This window comes from Montipora foliosa, chromosome 7 (genome assembly GCF_036669935.1).
Source record: "Montipora foliosa isolate CH-2021 chromosome 7, ASM3666993v2, whole genome shotgun sequence".
Lineage (NCBI taxonomy): Eukaryota > Metazoa > Cnidaria > Anthozoa > Scleractinia > Acroporidae > Montipora > Montipora foliosa.
In genome coordinates this window covers 14,467,799-14,487,798 of record NC_090875.1, presented here as the reverse complement: position 1 = coordinate 14,487,798, position 20,000 = coordinate 14,467,799, and the positions used below count along the sequence as shown (strand labels likewise).

General features: G+C 39.9%; 3 protein-coding genes and 1 pseudogene across 4 annotated transcripts in view; 1 reads left to right on the top strand and 3 right to left on the bottom strand.

Moving 5' to 3' along the window:
* Nucleotides 1–6,733, bottom strand: part of LOC138010720 (volume-regulated anion channel subunit LRRC8A-like) — an 18,631-nt gene extending 11,898 nt beyond the window's left edge. Inside the window, exon 1 of one of the 2 annotated variants that reach the window (XM_068857693.1) lies at nt 6,634–6,733. The gene's annotated coding sequence lies outside the window, so the exon portion shown is untranslated. The remainder of the gene's footprint in view (nt 1–6,633) is intronic. The other variant, XM_068857692.1, reaches the window with a different exon arrangement.
* Nucleotides 1,490–6,622, bottom strand: LOC138010721 (uncharacterized). Its single transcript, XM_068857695.1, has 2 exons — nt 4,191–6,622; nt 1,490–2,659 (listed from the first exon to the last, which is right to left on the bottom strand). The coding sequence occupies exons 1-2, from the start codon at nt 4,533–4,535 to the stop codon at nt 2,075–2,077; spliced, it is 930 nt and encodes a 309-aa protein (XP_068713796.1). The 5' UTR covers nt 4,536–6,622; the 3' UTR covers nt 1,490–2,074.
* Nucleotides 6,734–8,390: 1,657 nt separating the features above from the next.
* On the top strand, nt 8,391–9,739 carry LOC138010716 (uncharacterized). The gene is made up of 3 exons (XM_068857690.1): nt 8,391–8,582; nt 8,666–8,754; nt 9,023–9,739. Exons 1-3 carry the CDS (start codon nt 8,421–8,423, stop codon nt 9,450–9,452), a joined length of 681 nt encoding a protein of 226 aa, XP_068713791.1. The 5' UTR covers nt 8,391–8,420; the 3' UTR covers nt 9,453–9,739.
* LOC138010717 (uncharacterized) lies at nt 9,726–13,465 on the bottom strand (annotated as a pseudogene).
* Between the last annotated feature and the right edge of the window lie 6,535 nt (nt 13,466–20,000).

The following is a 20,000-nucleotide window of genomic DNA, read 5'->3' as shown; positions in this document are numbered from 1 at the left end:
ACAGAAACTCAAGTCAAATTGAGACTTACTTGGCGTCTTATCACCTTATTGTGTTTTGATCTGATCGAGTACGCATTCGAGGGGATTAAAACTAGATTCGGGTTCTCTAAGGGATACTTCGTGTCTAAGGTTACAAAGTAAGGTACTTCCACTAAAATATACCAAGCTTACATTCCAAATTGACCTCAGGATTACTTTAAGCCATCTTACGTCCGTATTATGAACCCGCTTTAGAATGCTGAAGGCACGGACACGTCAGGTTTAAAGCCGGTTGAGGCTGAAGCTTCTAGACATAGACGTACTAGGAAAGACCCAGAACGGTTTAAGGATTACGTTATGAGGAAGCTTCAGGACTTTTGAAAAGACATTTTCAGCATTGATTTTAGTTTTGAGTAAAGTTTCGTATTCCTCTGTAATCTGTAAGCAGGTACAGCTAAAATGAAAACGAAGGGAAGTAGTGGGCAGTTGAGCCGCCGGCAAACCATCGTGGGTTCTTCGTCCGGCGCGGCCATTTGAAAGTATGTCTGTGCTAAGATAAAAGCGTGTTGAATTTTCATGTATTCCGGGGGATTGGTTCGTCATCCATTCTTAACATTACACTGCCAGGAAGCAAAATCAATTTCCTGCTTTGAAGACCATCAAATCGTCCAGCCGACCACTGCCAACCGAGGAGGTAAACTGCGACCTCAAATAGCACTGTTGAAACCAAGGACGCTTTCAATTTGACAGAACTGGCGCGCCAGACCGGGCATTTGGAAAGACTAACTCTCCAACGCTTTCAAATCAACACACGTCGATGATAATATATACTCCTCCAGAAGAATACAAGGGATTATCATGCACGTTTTCCCTCAAATTGTTGCATTTTCCTTGTAAACTGACGGGTCTGACCGGCCAGTTCTGACAAAAGGAAAATGCCCCAAACCTATCAGGCATACCAGAATAAGTATGGACAAAGACAGGATACGAAACGACGCTCTTTCCCCTTTATTCCAGACAAATGACGATCTTCAATTGGTCCTTCTACAACTTACTACAACAGGAAAAAGGAGAAAGTGCCTGTATTCTAGGTTTGTGATGTACTGGAAAAATGTCCTCTATCTTTGGTAATAATTTAATTAAATTGAACGAGACCTACCTCGAAGTTGAAGTTTGATTGTGATTCTAACGAGTTATAGAATGCTGAGAGATTACATGAGATAGCGAGCGCATGCGCCAACCGGTTTTTGAAGCTGTGGAGCTGACTGAATGTATGTGTTACCCAGCGCCAAAATGTGTAGGGTGGGAAGGGTGTCGGGTATATAATCTCTCAGCATTCTGTAACGCGGTAGAATCACAATCAAGCTTCAACTTCCAGGTATTTCTCGTTTAATTTTATAATTCTACCTCGTTATCATGCTGAGAGACCACACGAGATTTCAAAGCAACACGGACATGAAGTCCAGATATACTGCACCAACAGTCCAAAAGGCTATTAGAATACCATATGTGACACCAAATAAAAATTTATTGTCTACACGCATCGGACAACACTGAGTTTGCATATGACGAATTAGATGCAGCTATTGGCCTCTTATAATGCCTTGCAAAGCAGCAGTCAGATGACTATCCAGCCGCCCTTAAGATATCATCAAAACTGACAGATGCCCTACTGGCCGCTAAGGTAGAGGTTGCTCGGATAATGTAAGGAGAGTAGATGGCTGTGATTCCTGCCAAGGACATGATTTCTCTCACCCATCTAGTTACCGAGTCTCGGCTTACAGGCCTGTTAACATAACTGATAAGTAATTTGGAGCTGTTAATAGATCTGAGACTTCCAGTTATTTTAGGTACTTCTTAAGTGTTGTAAGTTCACAAATACATGGTTTCTCAAAAGGTTCTAAAATAAACGGAGGATTTAAAAAGCCAGGTTTGTTTTGCTTAAAATTGTCTGTAAAAACAAATTTAAGTGACTCTATCCTTAGACTCAAACATGCTTCCTAAATCTATCAAATGAATAGTTTGGTCTCTCTGGCATGTGACTAGTAATAACAGTATAACCAGCTTAAGGGTAAGCTGCTTAAGAGTCAGCGTTTCAACTAGGAGAAGGCAACCCAAATAGCTTGAAAATCCCATATCTCCTTGTATTTTGGCTTTGGTGGTCTGGACTGATCAACCGCTGGACAAGTGGGTGTTGTCCAACGCTTTGTCCATCATTGACTGTAATATATAAAGTGAGTGCACTTCTTGCATTGTTAATAGCACAATACGTGAATCCTTGGCTGTAAAGTTCAGAGGGGAAGTCTAAAACTTCTGTTATAGATGGCTGAAAAGAATTAAATTCCCTTTTAGTACAAAACGCAGCCCACTTCTTGAGGTAACATGAATATTTCCTTTTGGTGCCTGCTCTCCATGATTGCATGAACAAACTGACAGCTGTCCCTGATATTCTCTTTGTTCTGTAGTGCTCCCTGACAAGAGACAATCCATCATCTGAAGCTGGTTCTTTAGGGAACGTTGAGCCCCCGCATGAGGAAGAGTAAGCAGGTCCTTCAGACGTGGAAGTGTTAAAGGGATGGCTATCAGGAGACTCAGTAATTTTGACCACCAAACCTGTGTTGGCCAAACTGGTGCTATTATTAGTGTATGTCCTTGTTCCTTTTCCAACTTCTGAAGGCAGCTGGAAATGAGACAATGGGGGAAACATAAAAAAAAACTTATCGCCCCAATACATCGTGAATGCATCTACATGAATGGCTCCTGGGTCTGGTTTCCAGGAAATATAAGTGTTCACTTGTTTGTTCAACCTGGACACAAAAAGGTCTATCTCTGGAGTACCAAGTTTCCCCAATATTCTGGCAAAAATGTCTGGCCTTAATTGCCACTCAAGTCGCTCATTAAAAACTGTAGATTGTTGATCAGCCTCTGTTTTCAAAACACCTGGAAGGTGGCATACAGTGAGCCAGACATCATTTTTCATGCAAAGCAGCCACAAGTCTTTTATGAGCGCATTACACTGAAGATATTTTGTACCCCCCATAGCATTGATATAGCAATGAGCGGTAGAGTTATCACTCTTAATGGAGACATGCTTTCCCCTTAATACAGTGAGGAATGATTTCACCCCAAACAAAATTGCTAGGATTTCAAGTTCATTAATGTGCCTTTGTTCCTATTCAGGGGACCAAATGCCCTGGGCTGCCTGCCCATTATACACTGCCCCCACTCTGTTTTTGAAGCATCTGTGGTCATTCGAACATTCGGCGTACATGGAGATATATGATATATTTTTATAAGCTGAGGGCAGATTAGCTATCCACCACTGTAGGTCAGTTCTAGACCTAGGCGATAAGGTCATATAAGCCTCATAGTTGCCTTTGTTGGTTTCAATATCTATGGTCCTGTAGAACAGAGGTCCATATTGGACTCCTGGGCCCGGTTGTTCGAAAGCCGATTAACTTAATCCAGGATTAGCGTAAACTTTCGTTTCATGTTTTCAACTTTTGGGTGAAGGTTTCTGTGGCTTTTTCTTTTATTTCAAGATTGACTGCTTCTAATGTAAAGTTTTGCCCAGTATCACCTTTGAACAACAGTTGGGAGGAGAGAAATAAACTCCTTGGTTAATTTTTAATCTGGAATTAGCGTTAATCGGCTTTTGAACAACCGGGCCCTGGCAAGCTTGAGACTAAGAGCTCAATCACCTTGGCAACTGCCTTTATAGGCATGGAGGGTTTCTTTAAAAGTTGTTGGCATGCCAACACAATTTTGTCTACTTTTTCTCCTGTAAGACATACTCTCATTACAAGAGAATCCAACACAAATCCCCAAAAGAACAAGTTTTTGGCAAGGGGTTAGCACCTAACATTTATCTTTCATAAGTTGAATGGCACGGGTAAGACTTTCCATTTTAAAATGAACATATTCTATGGACTCATTAAGGCCTTTCAAGTTTAAAATCATACGGTAAGAACCAACAAGGAGTGACTTGTTCAACTACACCTTTTTCTAGGAGCTTATTCAGTTCCTTTTCAATATTCTCAGCCTCACTGAAGCTATACCTTATACAATTCGTGGGGATGGTTTGTAGAAATTCAATTGGCAGTGTTGAACCATGTCAAGAACTGTCCTATCAGGGGTAATCTTTTTCGATTCCATGCAGGCAAAAATAATTTTAGCCTGCCAGCAGCTTTTATCTCACAACACTGTCTCACCTCTGTAGACTGATTTGTAGTCAGCTTTGGTTCTTTGGGCCTGGTTTCTTTCCCCGTTCCCTCTTTAGTAGTCCTGGTTCTTCTTTTGGAATCTGTCATAGCTATCTCTGGACCATTTGAATCGAACTTGTCTTTCCTTTCACGGTGTATCTTAGAGGTAATCCGATTAGTATCGGTAATATCTTTTACCGCCTTCGGTAGCTCATCTCCAAATAGTTCTGTGGTAATGGCATTGGAAGGGGCGCAGACGTAGCGATAGCTGACATCTAGCTCTGGTTTCAGAGCTTCGCTGCGTCGTATGTTAAGTCCGCGGTTAGCATTGGCCAGCAGTTGAACTCCACCCATAAGAGTGTGAACAATCTGCTGCTTTGGCGGCCATTCAGCTTTGTTCAGTAAGTCATTTATGACTTTTACAACAGCGGTGGTGCCTTTCACCAAAGACTTTTGTGCCTTTTGGAGATTGATATCCGCTGTTCTTGCTCTCTCTGAAAGATTATTCCAAATTTCAATATTTTGGTAAGCACGTCGCAGTTTCTGGGCTTGCCGTAGCGCTTCCTGATGTCGTTCAGCTTTTCATCATCCGCTTTCTCTTTCAAAAAACTGTTGAGAATCCTGACTAGGCTGGCGTTAATTTCTGAACCTTCCTGATCCTTAGTAGAATACTGCTTTTCGAGCTGGCTTAAGATGTTATTCTCTTCGCTACAAGAGACGTTATCTTGCGCTGGATCTTGATCGTCAGCTTTGCGCCTTTTAGCAGGCGGCTCTGCAGTCTCATCAGATTCCTTTTGTAGGTTTTTTAGACCCTGATTTTTCTCTCTGAGCAAATTACCGAGCGACGAGAAGCCAGCATGCATCCTTGTAGCCAGGTGTTCGAATGACTGCTTCAAAATCTCGGCGATATTTTGGCTTGAAGACTGCCCTGCTGTACAAGGGTCAGCCCTGGTCGTTGTTGTTTTCAATGATGGCGGCTCTTTTGGCGCGCCATTTCCCCGTAGTTGTTTTCTTGCTTTTGCCATGCCTTCAGCAAGGCCTGGCGTCTCCGCCTGATTAGTGCCACATTTGAGCGGCAATGAGGGATCTTTGGTTCCTTTTCCAGTATTTATCTTATCTTGAGTTGACTTTCCTTTTGGAGCCCTCGTGGCCCTGGTTGCATCACCGGTCTTCGCCTCCCATTTTTCAAGGAGACTGTTTTTTGGCTCTAGTGGTCGATCCTGGTTTTCAGGCGTTGTATAAAATAACCTTGACTGATTTTCCGTTCCTTAGAAAGTTTCAGATATTACATAAGTCTTCACTGATTGGGCGTGAAACGTCGCACTGATTGGCGCATGCGCTCGCTATCTCATGTAGTCTCTCGGCATGATAACGGGGTAGAATTCTTGTCGTTCTTTTCTTTTAAATCAAAGCACACTAGACTATAATGTTAGCTCGATAAACCCTCAATTCAATGACAACAAATTGAGTATTGACACCGGATGCGATCTCAAAGAGAAAACTCTCAGTCAGTGGCCTCTTGATACTTCGTGACATGCTTCTGGTGATTTAATACGGCTTCGATTTCAGAAGTTTCGGGTAAATAAACAGCACAGTGCCACCTCGGTTGAACTCCATTTAATTTCCTCTGGGCTAACTGAATAATTTTATCGTGCTACCAGCGGCATCGAACGTGATATGTTAGTACGATGTTATTGAATAATTTGTCATATGGTGAATTAGCATTTGTTTTCAAGGAAATCATGGGTCGTGAAAATGACCCCGAAACAAAATTCAAGAAATGAATATTACAAGTGGAAAATCAATGGCAAACCAAGAACGGAATCATTTAAATTTTCCTATTGCCGATCAAAGTAAGCAATAAACGTTGTTGTAACTAAAATTAAATTACGAACACTAAGTATTAACGATGACGGCATTGCCTGGGTTCACTGAGATGTATCGAGCAAAAGCACGAAACGAATATAACCGCATAGCTTGCGGTAACATTTAATGGCGGCATTGTCAAGGTTCACTGAGATGTATCGAGTAAAAGCACGAAACGAATATGAAGTGCATTGCATTGCTTGTATATATACTTAGTACTTCGGCTGATGCTCAACGATGTATAAACGAACGAAGCACGTTTATAGCGTTGTTAAGTCTTTGGAGAGAGTGTATAGGCTCTTCTCGGCTCGGTAATTAGATAGGAAACAAAACGAGCCTGCCATCTGGTGGTGGCTTGAATGAGGCCCCTTGTTGTTTGGTTTAGACCGTGTTTTGCTTTCAGCACATTTCAAAAAACTCAGTCCTCATGGTAATCTAATACTTGATCTGAGTGACAAACACTAGTAGCCATGCTAGGGAGCTCGGGAACAAGCGGATTTCCGCGAAACAAAGGTTCCAAGTTAATACTTACACAAATCACCATTACATAGAAATTTTTCTCTAGTTAAGTGTTAGTTAGCTGTACCTGAAAAGATTCGTTCCACAAAGAGATTACAGTGACGGACACCTCCTGTTCGGTACGAGAAAGCAACCAGTTCGCGTTGCGTGACTTACGTCACTTCCGTGCTTTTAAGTTTTAAATTACTATCGATCTCAGACTTCCGTGGACAAAGGCTTTTTTTTCAGCCCACTTCATGAACCGTTGATTTCAGTCTGCGGTTAAAAAATTCTGATCTTGTGATAACATTTTTTGTGGCTCTTCGGTTTCGAAAATACTGATCTCGTGACGCCATCTTCTGTTGCTCTCCCTAAAGAGAAAAACGCGAAACGATGTTGACGGCGAGTAAAACCGGCCGAAGCTATTACGGGTAACCCAGGAAAAGCCTTGTCCGAGGAAATAAGAAGCAAGTGTAAACGTTTCTTCAGGTTTTTTTTTTCTTTTCTCGGCCGTTAGAAGAACGAAGGACTCGCGCCACGTAGACACGGACGTCTGCGATCGATAGTAAAATTATAATAAGACCCGGGCAAAGGGTTTCAACATTAGCCTCATCATCCGTTCGATTTTGTTGAACAGCGATGTTAAAACCGTGTGTTCCCCCCCCCCCCCCTCCCCCTCCCCTCCTTTCAACCTTGTTGAAATATGTTGAACCGAAGTTGATGTTGAATGAGTTTAAAAGCCTTTAATTAAAGGGCAGTGTCACGCTATTTCAGTCGAACTTCAAAACACTAAATACGTCTTTGCATCAATCAAGACCAAAAAATAATGGCGTAGTTTTGTTGCCAATAACAAACTTAAGTGCACTGAAGCTATTTTTACCCAGTTTTATTCTAAAAGCATCAAATTTAGCATGACAGTGTTCCTTTAATTAAACTTTGCTTCACCAACCATTCAAGTATTTTTTTTTGTTTTCGTGAATGTTGAATGAAGTTGAAGCTGTTTGCCCTCCTCTTTCAACTTTGTTGGGTATGAGCATGCGCACTAATCGGTCACTCAATGACGTTCCATACCCGTATCCATAGTAACAACCATGGCTGCAGCCTGGAGACTGATGTTGAAATCAAATGTTGAATGATATGTTGAAACCGTTTCCCACCCTATCAGTCAACATCTTCAAATATCATTCAACAAAATCGAACGGATGTTGAAGCAAATGTTGAAGCTGTTGTATTATCAGGGTAAATCAACGTGCTAATTCTCGAGACATAGCTCGAGATATAAATAGGGATTGGGGTTATGAACCGCAATAAAGACTCGCATTTCTAAAAACTCGTATTCAGTGAAAAGGGTAATTTGCACGTGCAAGCCTGGAATTAAACAATTGTGCACAGCTCGCAAAGCGAGGCAATAAATAATACTACACTACGACAAATCGCGTGTGACTGTGCTGGGTGCCTGAAGGACAGCGTAAACCAGCGTTTATTCAGCGAAGACAGATTATACTAAAAAAATACAAGGAATCATCAAAGTCTCATTACAATTAAATGTGACAATCAACGAAAATATACAACAGACGAAATGTTATAGATAAAGACTAAAAATATATTGATACAGTTCGACCTCTATTAAGCGGCCACCTATTACGCGGACACCCTGCATTAAGCGGCCACTTGGAAAAGTCCCGATTTACTTGTCAGCAAACTGCTGTATTTAATATCTCTATTAAGCAGCCGCGGCCACCCTTTTGCTGTCGCAAGTGTATTACTTATCATTTTTTTTTACCTCCATTCATCGCCAACTATTCCGGTCATTACGCGCCCGTAAACTGGCAGCGGTTTTAGCGCGCAAAATAGAAATGAAAATGGCAAATCAAAATGAAAATGGCGGCCAAAAGGGCCCTCGTGGCGGTGGATTACAACCAATTAAACTGTTTCTCTAGTGTTGTCCTTTATGATATCGCCCACACCAGCACAAGGAAGACGTGCAAGAACAAATTCAACGTGGAACGCATAATTCATAGACGAAAGACCAGTAATGTGAGTATCGAAGCGAATACTTGGTGTTATTTGCATGTTGAAACATGTTTTGCAAATGTGTTTTTATCTCTCTCACTCCAAAGGATTTTGAGTATCTTATTAAGTGGGAGGGTTGGGCTCTCGATCAATGTACCTGGGAACCCACGGAGCATCTAACACCAGAGTTGTTAAGGTAAATATTTACTTTCTGTTAGGAAATTCTCGGGTTAAAAAAATATATTGTTGCTGGTTTTACGAATTCAAATAGTGAAGATCATTTAAGATTTATTTTGTCTTAGAATAGTAGTTTACATATAAACTATTAAGCTGTACTGTGGAAAAAAAATTCCTGTATCAAAGAATCCAAATATCAAAGAATCCAATATCCTGAGATGAACTTAACAGTGCTTGATACCCAACATACTAAATACCGAACTAATCAGCAAATTTCAATTTTCTAGGAGCTATGAGAAGCCCCTCAAGCCAAATCTAGGAAGGTTAGAGGAGGCAAGCCGCCAGTTTTATTCTGGTGTTCTTTCCGCCTTGAGGGCAAAGTCATTGGCACCATTTTATGTCATGTTTGACCTGGATTTGTGGCGTTATGTGAGCAATAACAGAGGATGTGATTCACAGCATAAAGGCTACAAATTGTACTGCATTGAAGATCTTGCTCTTCTCAATCTTCCTGAGCAGTGGTGGAATTATTTAAACAATCATGGTCAAGGCCAAGCAGTGAAGCCTCCTCTGAAAATCAAACCCATACTTAGCTGGACACCTGCAACTCAGGTGTTTAAAGATGGCAAGTTGATAGCAAGACAAAGAATGCCTCTTGAAAAATTATGTGTAGACATTCTAAGACGCCCTTGTGATACTGCCAACTTGTTCCAGTAAATATTCCATTCTCGTACCCAGAGTCAGCGGCCTCCCCAGTCAGCGGTAGTCATTGCCAGGTAAGACTCTGTTTGTGTAATCATGAACAGCCAATCAAAAATTTGATATTTATTCCATTCCCCCAGAGTCTAACCTGGCAATGACTAACACTGACTGAGGAGGCCATTGACTCTGGGTACGAGATAGTAAATATTCTTGCATTGCCTTGATACTAGTAATTTTGTTTCAAGGCTGTTTTGTCATGATGCATGAATAAACAGACCACAATAAATATTATAGCATCTCTTTTTTATCTCAACTTGTTAATTACGTGAATCAGCCTCTGCCCTCTGGGTATCAGTTCTTAGGAGCTGCTTCCACTGCATCAATGTACTACATGCACATGTGCTACATGCACATGTGAGCTATTTTCGCATACATCACAATTTTACAATCAACTGAAGGTTACTGGGTGTCCAGTAGTTCTAAAACTCTTCCGGTAGCTGCTGGGTATAAAGATACTGTTCTGATCTACTTGTCATGTGATTTGCTCTTCAGATTAACTTGTAGTACTACAAGATAGCATTGCATCCTTAAACATTTGTTGGAGCCTTTTAAGGTTTCTGGCACGAGTTGTTACCCCCATTTTTTTAAGCTTATCTCTAATATCAGTGGGGGTCATGTTTTCAATATCTACTTGATTGCTTTCCCATAGTTCATGCAGGTTTGATGTTTTCTCTGCTTGTATGTTTGACAGCTGTTTTGCCCGTTTCTCCTTGATGTCATTTTCCCAGTAGGCAGCTTTCCTTTTCTTGTACTGTCTAGGCGTTCGTTCAAAAGTACTTAAATGTTCCTGTCTTTTGAGGACCAGAAGCACATCTTTAGATGCATCCCATTTGTTTGATTTTTGGAGATGTATTCGTCGGCAGTCATCATTTTTTTTCTCTACACCTATTTAAAAAAACAAAACAAAAAATGAAGGGCAGTCATTTGTTAGCATACAGAAAAGTGGGCATCACTGCGTACATACTGTTTTTTCCCAGCTTTGAAATAAACGATTGTACAATGAGTCAGTTTTGCTGATCAGTATTGCAGTCAGTCAAATGCATATTTCAAAATTTGTGCAACTTTAAATTCCAGTCATCTGTTAGCCACACTTTGCAAATCATAAGCTTAAAAATGATACACACAGGTTAAGGTAGAGAAATACCACTGAGAACATGGTTGGGTTAAGTGGTTTTCATTTTCAACTAACAGCAATATACTTTTAAGTAATTTACATGTATGTACCTTGACCTGAAAATTTCCTTATTCCTTTGTGTAACATCATTAACCTAGGTACATGATATGCCATGATGTGCATGTATGGTGTCACTCTTTCCTTTTGGTAACCTTGACATAATGATCCCAGGGATGTAAATGTTGTAATCCACTCTTGTGCCTGTGAGTATAAAACGTGTTTATTAGCCATATTAAATTTTAGTGAAGAAGATATAGCACTCAGCATTTTATGAGTACTAACTGGGACTAATTTTTTTTGTAACAGAAAAATTGATATGTTCTTCTGCAAAGTGATCAGGTGAATTACTTTTACCTTTCTAAGATCTCTGATACTCTATTCTTGTTTTAACTTCAGTTAATTGAAGATATTAAAGAAAGTTGTTGTGTAACCACATGTAGCAATACCTTGACAAAGTAAACATTGTTGATTTATTGTTCAGAGGGATTGTCCTTATTCATCATTTTGTAAAGATCTCCAAAGGACTACAAAATGAAACATGTGAAGCAAATGTTAATTTTGTTAGTTATTTAGGAAGATTTGGTTTTGACTTCCTGTCTGTCATCCAGGGATTTAGTGTAATTTTCTTGGCACACTAGATTATTGTTAACTACCTTCCACAGTTTAGTAACTGTATTGCTTCCTTCTGGCCTAATCACACCCTCCAGTTTAGCAGGAAGATGTTCCAAAAGAAGTTTCTTGTCTGACCCCATTAAACTTGTGAAGTCGAATGTTCCACTGCCCTTTCCATCTGCGTTCTTTTTCTCCCAAACACTAAAGCATACCCCACAGCTATTTATGCATTTCACCAGGGCATTTAAATGTGCATCTGTTCTTAAACTGGGAGCTTTGTTGTGATTTTCTTCCTTGTCCCATTCCACAGCTTCCTGAACCAAATTTGTGAGTAGGTTGTCTGAAAAATCACAGAAGAAGAGATAATAGTGTTTTTTGTAAGGAATTGTTGAAAATAATTTCAAGTGCATTAACAATAAAACATATTTTACTAGAAAGATAGAAGTGAGCCTTGCAAGTTAAACTGGACAATTTAAGCAATTGTCACTTTGAACTTAAGATTTAATTTCATGACGAGTTCTCAGGTCTTTTGTTTTTTTATACATTATAACATCCTCCACATGACTAACCTGTAATTCTCAGCATCAGATGTAGTTCATCAACAACAACATTCTCTAGAGGGACGTTAAGAAGAGGTGGATGGGCACGTGAGTATTTCTTCTGTCTAGCCCATTCTGCAAAATTTCCAATTTTCCTGGAAGTATGCTGTTCCCAGTAGAAATCTTTGGGCTTAGACATATCATGCCTGTGAATTTTTAGGTAATTAGAATTAAATATTGCCTGAGATAGAAGTTATGTTTTATTTTACATGAGAAATCTATTTTTTCAAAGATGAATTTTATATACTTTGTTTTAGCTAATAATTTGTCAGTGTCACCATCTCTGTCTGTCTTTCTACCATAGCTTTATATCTACCTACCAACCTGTCTTTCTTATGGCATAAACACCAAAGACATGCAAAATCTGATGTTTCTCCCTTCATGCCCAAAATCAACAACAGAAACTGAAATTTGAGGGAAATCAAACTTAAATCAGTTACAGTAATAAATAAAATTGAGTGTGATACATGTTCTTTTCTTCTGTTTCATTTTTTCCCCCACAATTTTTTAGTGGGTGTTCAGTTTATACATAAGTACTACGTTTATTTATTAAAGCAATAATAATTATATACATGTATTGATGCTGAAATACTTCCCAGAGTTAAGGAATCAGTAAAACTAAGGAGAAAATAGTATACCTTGTAATCACCACCTAAATATATGTCTGTAGGAATTTCCTTTCCATCAATGCAGATATTTCCATCCTCAATCAACTTGTTGATGTAGCTGAAGACATCTTTGCCTGATGATTTAAGAAGGTCATAGCTCTCATGCCCCTTGATTACTGCTACAGTGTGGTTTCCTGTGTAATATAGATTTATAGTTAACATGAAATGACAATACTTGTAAATGTGGTATTTACTTAAATATTAAAATGTTTGATGGCATACCACATACCTTTGGATGACATTATATCATCTGCATCCAGCAACGAGTAGGAGAGGACTACAAAGTTTGTCATCCTTGTCATCTTGGCCCCATCTCCACTTAACTTGATGTTCACTTTTTCTGGAATTGTGTTTTCATTCTAAGGGAAACAAATGGAAGACTGCACTTAAATAATCAACACCAACATTGTATCATCATCATCATCATCATCATTTCCACTATTATTTATGATGTTATAAATGCAAAAATATTGTCCTACTGAAATGTAAGCTTACCATTTCTGATTTTATTCTGTTTGTCAGTTCCTCTTGAATGCTCAGCTGGGCACCATCTGCTGTCCCTGGTGTCCTTGTTATATGGCAGAGTTGATTTAGATTTTCCTTACACTGTTTGATGAGATAACTTCGTGGCATATTCTCTCCCCCGGTGGTCATGGTGAACTCATGATAGGCAGAATCACGAATGCAGAACTTATCCGTAAGAAATAAGACACATTTTACTTTCTCCTGTTCTTCGTCAGGCAAATCCTTGAATGATTTTGGGTTTTCTTTAGAGCAATAATCAAGTTTATAAATTTCACCATTGTCATCCTTGAAGCATGCTGAGTCAAGGTTAAGACCTAGGGTTTTGGCAAACCACAGGGACTTTTCAACAGATGTTTTAAGTTCTCGCAGCTTACGACGTTGCTGTCGCTCTTTAACTTCGGTTATTTTTCCCTTAGTGTTCTCAAAACTCTGTTGTTCCTCAATTTTTTCAAGATACTGGTGAAGATGAGAATTTTGTTTTTTCAGATTTTCAAGGTCTGCATAGACAGTTTGCAACTTTCCCTTTATCTCCCTCTCCTTCGCCACAGCTTTTTGAAGTTCCGTGTACAGATTTTCACACCTGTTTAGAAGACTGATATTTTCTTTTTTAAGGGCTTCATTTTCTTTTTTCAACTCGTTTAAATCTTTCTCCAGCTCACTGATCTCCAACAGCTCTCCTTGTCTCACTTCAAATTCCCTCACCGTGTTGCATAGTTTTGTGTAAGCCTCTCCAGACTTCCCTTTCAATTTACTGTGCGTTTCTGAGCAAAGCCGTCTTATCCGTCCTTCGAGTCTGCAGCAATCTTCTTTTACCTGGACTCCCCATTGTTCCGCTAAAATTGCATTAAGTATCTTAATGTAGCTGACTTTAAGTGAGGTCGCGTTCTTCAAATCGTACCAACCTTTCAAGGACTTGCAGCTAAGACTAATTTTTAACGCGACTTCCTCGGTGTTTAATTTATTTTTTATATATTCTAAGCTGTTTATACTTCCGAGGCGCTTTAGTTTCTCGACATCCAACTTATTAAGAACATCCGACATCGCAAAGCCCTTTCAAATCATTAGCGATAAGATCGCAAACGGCAAACTTTTTTTATTTTGCCGGGAAGTGATGAATGAAATCGTAAAACGTAACACGTCTTGTTTGATTTTGCCGCGAAATGTCCACCGGAAATAAAATATTCAGAGCTTTAGCTGCTGGCCAAATGAACTGCTTTGCAGCTATCCCAGAACAACCTGCAGGACCAGAGAGCTGATTTTTTCCTGCAAATTTTGATACCAAACATGCTCACCTTCCTGAAAATTTGGGCCTAAAAAAATCGCTTAGGATTCACATCGTTCGCGCAGCGGAAGGAGTCATGTAAGATTGAGGATTGAGGCGGAGCTGAGCCACTTTTTAGAGTTTTTGATGGAAAAAACGAAAGGTGAAACTTGTCGCTTTGGGCTTGATATTTCGGCCTGCACATGGGGAATGATTCTACTATGTGGATCCGGTCCGGCAATTCAAGTACAAGACACTGGCGCACAGGTATGAGCGTTTGATTGCTGGCTGTTTTTGGGATTTTTTAAGGAAACATGAGGGATCAAGCGCAGTTCAACCTCGTTTTTAATGGGTAGTCGAAACGAAAGGTGTAAAGTAAACATTGCAACCAGATTTTCTTGCCAATGACACCACACTGTTTCGTATAATGCAATGCCGGTCCGCAAATGAGCTATCTTTATTATCTTTGTTTCTAGTTGCGAGATTTCAATCCTTTCCATACAATTCCTTTGCAAAATTTAACGCCATTTTGTAAGTTGTTTTTCTGTTAACCGCTGGCGTATCGTGGGCGCGTGACCGCATTTGTTGGCGATGAAGCGGCCAGCAAATTATCTTTCCAAGCGAAATAGTGACAGATGATATATGGTGATAACTCATAACAACAAGAAAACAAAAAGTGCAATTTAATCTTCACTATAACATGTCACAAGCCGCGTACACGTGAAAACTTTTCGTGACATCCGGCGCTATACAAACATAACAATAGCTAACAATAGATAGAGCCGACCCACTGTTTTGTTACAACCAAAATCTGTACGGGAAAACCTTATTCCTACTTTAATGGCAATCTACAAAGATCCTTGCTCCTCAAGTTTTGATTTTAACCATTGAATTGAGAACTCGTCTCATGTGAAGTAGTACTCCATGGAATTTCTAAATCATAGCCGGCTCCTCTGTTTACGCGCTTGCCTTTCACGACAGCTCTTCCTTTGTTTGTTGGCCTCTTGAACAATTTTGTAAGCCATAGGGCCATAAGCTTGGGAACATGTCCAAGAACTGTTTCGCCACTTAATTCATTCTCGAGGATACAATTCCTCCAAGACCTCCCACCTTCTCTCTTTTGCGGACAATTGCTACAGCGTTGTGATTAACCATTTTAAGTGGCTCTCGCTTCAGTTCATATTCATCGCCTATCTCCGGCGTCCAAATTTCGTAATATTCATGGCTCCCTCTAATAAAAGAATTGACCTGTAATACGGTCTCGCTTGTTTATTTTTTTTCCAGCCATCATCTTCTCCTCGGGGCCAACAGAATAAACTTTGGACTGTCTGCTTACTGTCTTACAATGGTACTGTAAATTTAAACCGCATACATCAGATAATGCATTTCTATTCAAAGCAACTGTCATAAAAAGTGTTAAATTTTCCCGTGCCGCTCCAGTCATGTAAAGTAATGGATCAACGAGTGGGCAATTGTTTCCTTTATTAAAATGCAACCGATTTGCCCTGTCATTGTGTGGCAATAGCTCGCAATGATGGATACTGTAGCTCCCGTTCTAAAGACGTTGGTTAAATTTGCGACCAGGAAACAAGTTATAGATGTTTGCATTGTGCCAAGCCAGTCTGCAACAGATCAAATAGTTCTTCCGTTGCTCAGGTTTTATTCCAGGTTTATGGAGCACTAGAAGAATGTCCTCTGATCTTTGGTACTAATTTGATTCTGCGATGTGTGCTGCCCTCGGGGTTTAATTATTGCCCTTCGTTTCTTTTAAATCAAAGTACACTAGACTATGATGTTACATGTAGCTCGATAAACCCTCAGAATTGAGTATTGACACCGGATTAGAGAAAACTCTCAGTCAGTGGCCTGATACTTCGTGACATGCTTCAGAAGTTTCGGGTGAATAAACAGCACAGTGCCGCCTCGGCTGAACTCCATTTAATGTCCTCTGGGCTAACTGATAATTTTATCGTGCTACCAGCGGCATCGAACGTGATATTTTAGTACGATGTTATTGAATAATTTGTCATATGGTGAATTAGCATTTGTTTTCAAGGAAATCATGGGTCGTGAAAATGACCCCGAAACCAAATTCAAGAACTGAATATTACAAGTAGAAAATCAATGGCAAACCAAGAACTGAATCATTTCAATTTTCCTATTGCCGATCAAAGTATTAAACCAATAAACATTGTTGTGACTGAAGTGTCGATGGGATACACTTAGTATAAACAATGGGGGCGTTACTAAACACAGGAACGGATCGGAACGGAACGGAACGGAATATACCGGAATATGCCGGAATGAGGGGGAATAACACTGGAATGAAACGAAATGAACAAGAATAGTGCCAGAATATACCGGAACAAGCCAGAATGACACCGGAATGACACCGGAAGGAGGTGGAATGACACCCAAATAAAGTGGAATATACTGGAATGAACCTGAAAATGCCAAAATTTGGTGTTTTAGTTAGCGCTGACCGATTTTCGGCTTTGTTGTGACGTGATTCCCTAAGGGCATTGCATGTGTTTTTGCCTTTTGTAACATTTTGAATACTTTGATCGTGAGAAAAATTTGACAAGTATATCCGTCGCTAAATGAATAATTATTTCTTGTGGAAGTAACATTTTTTTCGTGAACAAATACAGGAGCAAGAGAAACAATGTTATTCAAATTGTTTTTGCCCATGAATCTCGGAGGCGGCTTTCACTGTGCGAGTCAGAAAACCCGTGAACATTTTTATTTCATTCTGACAGGTCAATTGTGTATTGACCAATCACAATCAAGTTCAGCGAACCACAAACGAATAGGCCATTTCCGAGTTCATGTCTGCCTCCTGTTCAAAGCGAGTCTAAGTGCAAAGTTTTTCTTATGAAAATTAGTTTTCATTCATATGTAAAGTAGAACAAATTGCCATCACAAAAAACTTTGCACTTAGACTCGCTTTGAAGAGGAGGCGCACATGAACTCGGAAATGGCCTATTACCGTTGCTGCTTGCCTGCTTCCCACGACCCACACGTGATGGAGATATACGGAAATAGATTCGCGCAAACGGCCGGAAGACTCTTTTTCTCCTCCCGATTGTTGGCAATAATGCCATCGAGCCTGAACGCAGTGTTTCCCTGTTTGAAGAAAGAAGTCAGAAGCACAGAAAAAAAGATTGATCGTTGATAATATATTTACATGAAGAATTGTGAGAACATATCGTGACTCGTTCCAAGCCTTTTTACTTCCCCTTCATGTATTTTTTTTTTTCTCAGTCTCTCTATTCTGCAACATTTATTCATTCACAGAATGAATCATTTTTTGTTCCTTGTTAATTCCGTCTCATTCCGGTGTCATTCCGCCTCATTCTGGCGTATTCCGGTTTATTCCGGTATATTCCGTTCCGTTTCGTTCCGTTCCGTTCCGTTCCGTTCCTGTGTTTAGTAGCGCCCAAACAATGGCGGCATTGTCGTGGTTCACTGAGATGTATCGGGTAAAAGCACGAAACGAATATGAAGTGCAATGCTTGCGGTATGTGAATATATACTTAGTGCATCGGCTGATGCTCAGCAATGGATAAAATGGCTCTTCTCGACTCAGTACTAAATAAAAACAAAAAGAGCCAAACGAGGCTGACATCTAGTTGTGGCTCGAATGAGGCCCCTTGCTGTTTGGTTTAGAATGTGTTTTGCTTTCAGCACATTTCAGAGACTGCGATGTAAAATCATCCTTTAATATAAGAAACTCTATCCTCGTGCTTACCTCATACCTGACCTCAGTGAAAAACACGAGTATGTGAACTTTATTTTATTTCAACACGGTATATTCATTCAGTTATTAATTCATATGTAATTACATAATTAAACTAACTATATCTAACTAACAATATCCAATCCTACATCTAATAAAACCATAAAAAACTGCTTTACATGAATGCCGTGTCTAAAATACAAAAATTACTTAAGAGGATAAAATGAGTTGATTAGATGACTAAAGTCACTTAAAGATTCTGCCCGCCGCAGACCAGAAGGTAAACTGTTCCAAAGTACCGCACCACTGTAACTAAATCTGTTTTTCAAAAAGTTGGTGCGGGGCAATGGAACAGCAAGTTTGTTTACTGAGTCCCTCAATAGATATTCAGTTACATCAGAACGGTTAACAAACAGCTCTCTTAGATACTCAGGTGTAAGACCATTTAAGGATTTAAATACCATAATAGCTTTCTGTATTTCACGCTGGGAACTTAATTTTCTCCACCCAAGTTTACTAAATAAATCTTCAACATCAGTGTCATAACTGGAAAAAGTTAAAATTCGGGCAGCACGATTTTGTAGCTTCTGCAATTTATTTGAAAGCGTCGAGTCGTCATGTGAAGGAGAACAAGCGGATTTTCCTCGAAACAAAGGTTCCAAGTTAAGACTTACGCAAATCACCGTTATACAGAGATTTTTTCTTCAGTCAAGTGTTAGTTAGCTGTACCTGAAAAGATTATTTCCACTCTGAGAGATTACACTGACACGGACGGCTCCTTTTCGGTACGGCAAAGGCACTAAAGTTAGCGTTTACTCGAGATTCGTTTAACGGAATAGAGATTTTTTACATAGAGGATTTGAGAGAAATCTCAATGGACGTTTCCTCGGGGATAAGTATGAAAACTGAAAACTGCATGTGTACCAAGGTGATTGAAAACACTAATAATGTATGATAAAGATAATGTATGCGCCGATCTGAATGGCTGCACTTTTTAGACCTCCTCCAAGATTTATACTTTTATTAAGTTTTACACCTAAGCTGCTCCAACAAGGTCGGCATGCGTTCTCTTAAAAGTCTTTGTCCTTGTTATAGAGGTGTGCGTGCTGGTCGTCTTGTTCAAGATCGCAGCAAACTTCGTCGTTTTAAAAAAAGTACGATCAAGCAGCGAGGAGTCGGCAATGGCTTAGACAAACCATCTTGGCGTGTTTCCCAGCAAGCCCACAACTCGTCAAACTGCGTTCGTATAACACCAACTTCAATCTTAACAAGGAAGGGTTCTCCATCTGCCTATGTTCCATCGCTATATTTATCGAACGTTATGTCCCTCGCTCCCAAGATTGATGAAATCCGCCATGTACCCCAATATGCAAATTTGGACTGTGTTTGTATAACTGAATCATGGCTTCGTAGTCATATTCACGACAATGTTGTCGCGCTCAGTGGCTTCAACCTAGTGCGAAAGGACAGAGTTGGTATTATTCACGGAGGGGTTTGCCTATACATCAGAGATAATATCAACTTTACTATCCTGGAAGACTTAGAAGATCCATCTTTTGAAGCGCTTTGGATAAAGTTACAAACTGCTCGTCTCCCGAGGGGATACAGTTGTATTGTGCTAGGAACAATTTATCATCCGCCAAACAACACAATACCCTGCAATTTTAGATTATTTGTGGCAGAGTTTGTCGTCCATTGAATCGCGTTTTCCCAACTGTGACTTGCTTATTGCTGGAGATTTCAATCGGCTAAACACCGGGCGCCTTCAAAACAGTTTTGGTCTCAAACAGATTGTTAATTTCTCCACGCGAGGCGATAGAACGCTTGACCTTGTCCTAACGAATCTGAATGAGTACTACAAGGACCCCATTCAACGTCCTCCTCACGGTCTATCAGATCACATGTCCGTAGAGGTACAGCCTAAG

Coding starts and splice junctions, on each gene's coding strand:
- LOC138010716 (XM_068857690.1), top strand. CDS start 8,421: ATGAAAATGGCGGCCAAAAGGGCCCTCGTGGCGGTGGATTACAACCAA. Junction 8,583..8,665: donor ATAGACGAAAGACCAGTAAT/GTGAGTATCGAA, acceptor CTCACTCCAAAG/GATTTTGAGTATCTTATTAA. Junction 8,755..9,022: donor CTAACACCAGAGTTGTTAAG/GTAAATATTTAC, acceptor TCAATTTTCTAG/GAGCTATGAGAAGCCCCTCA.
- LOC138010721 (XM_068857695.1), bottom strand. CDS start 4,535: ATGGGTGGAGTTCAACTGCTGGCCAATGCTAACCGCGGACTTAACATA. Junction 2,660..4,190: donor CTACAAATCAGTCTACAGAG/GTGAGACAGTGT, acceptor TCTCATTTCCAG/CTGCCTTCAGAAGTTGGAAA.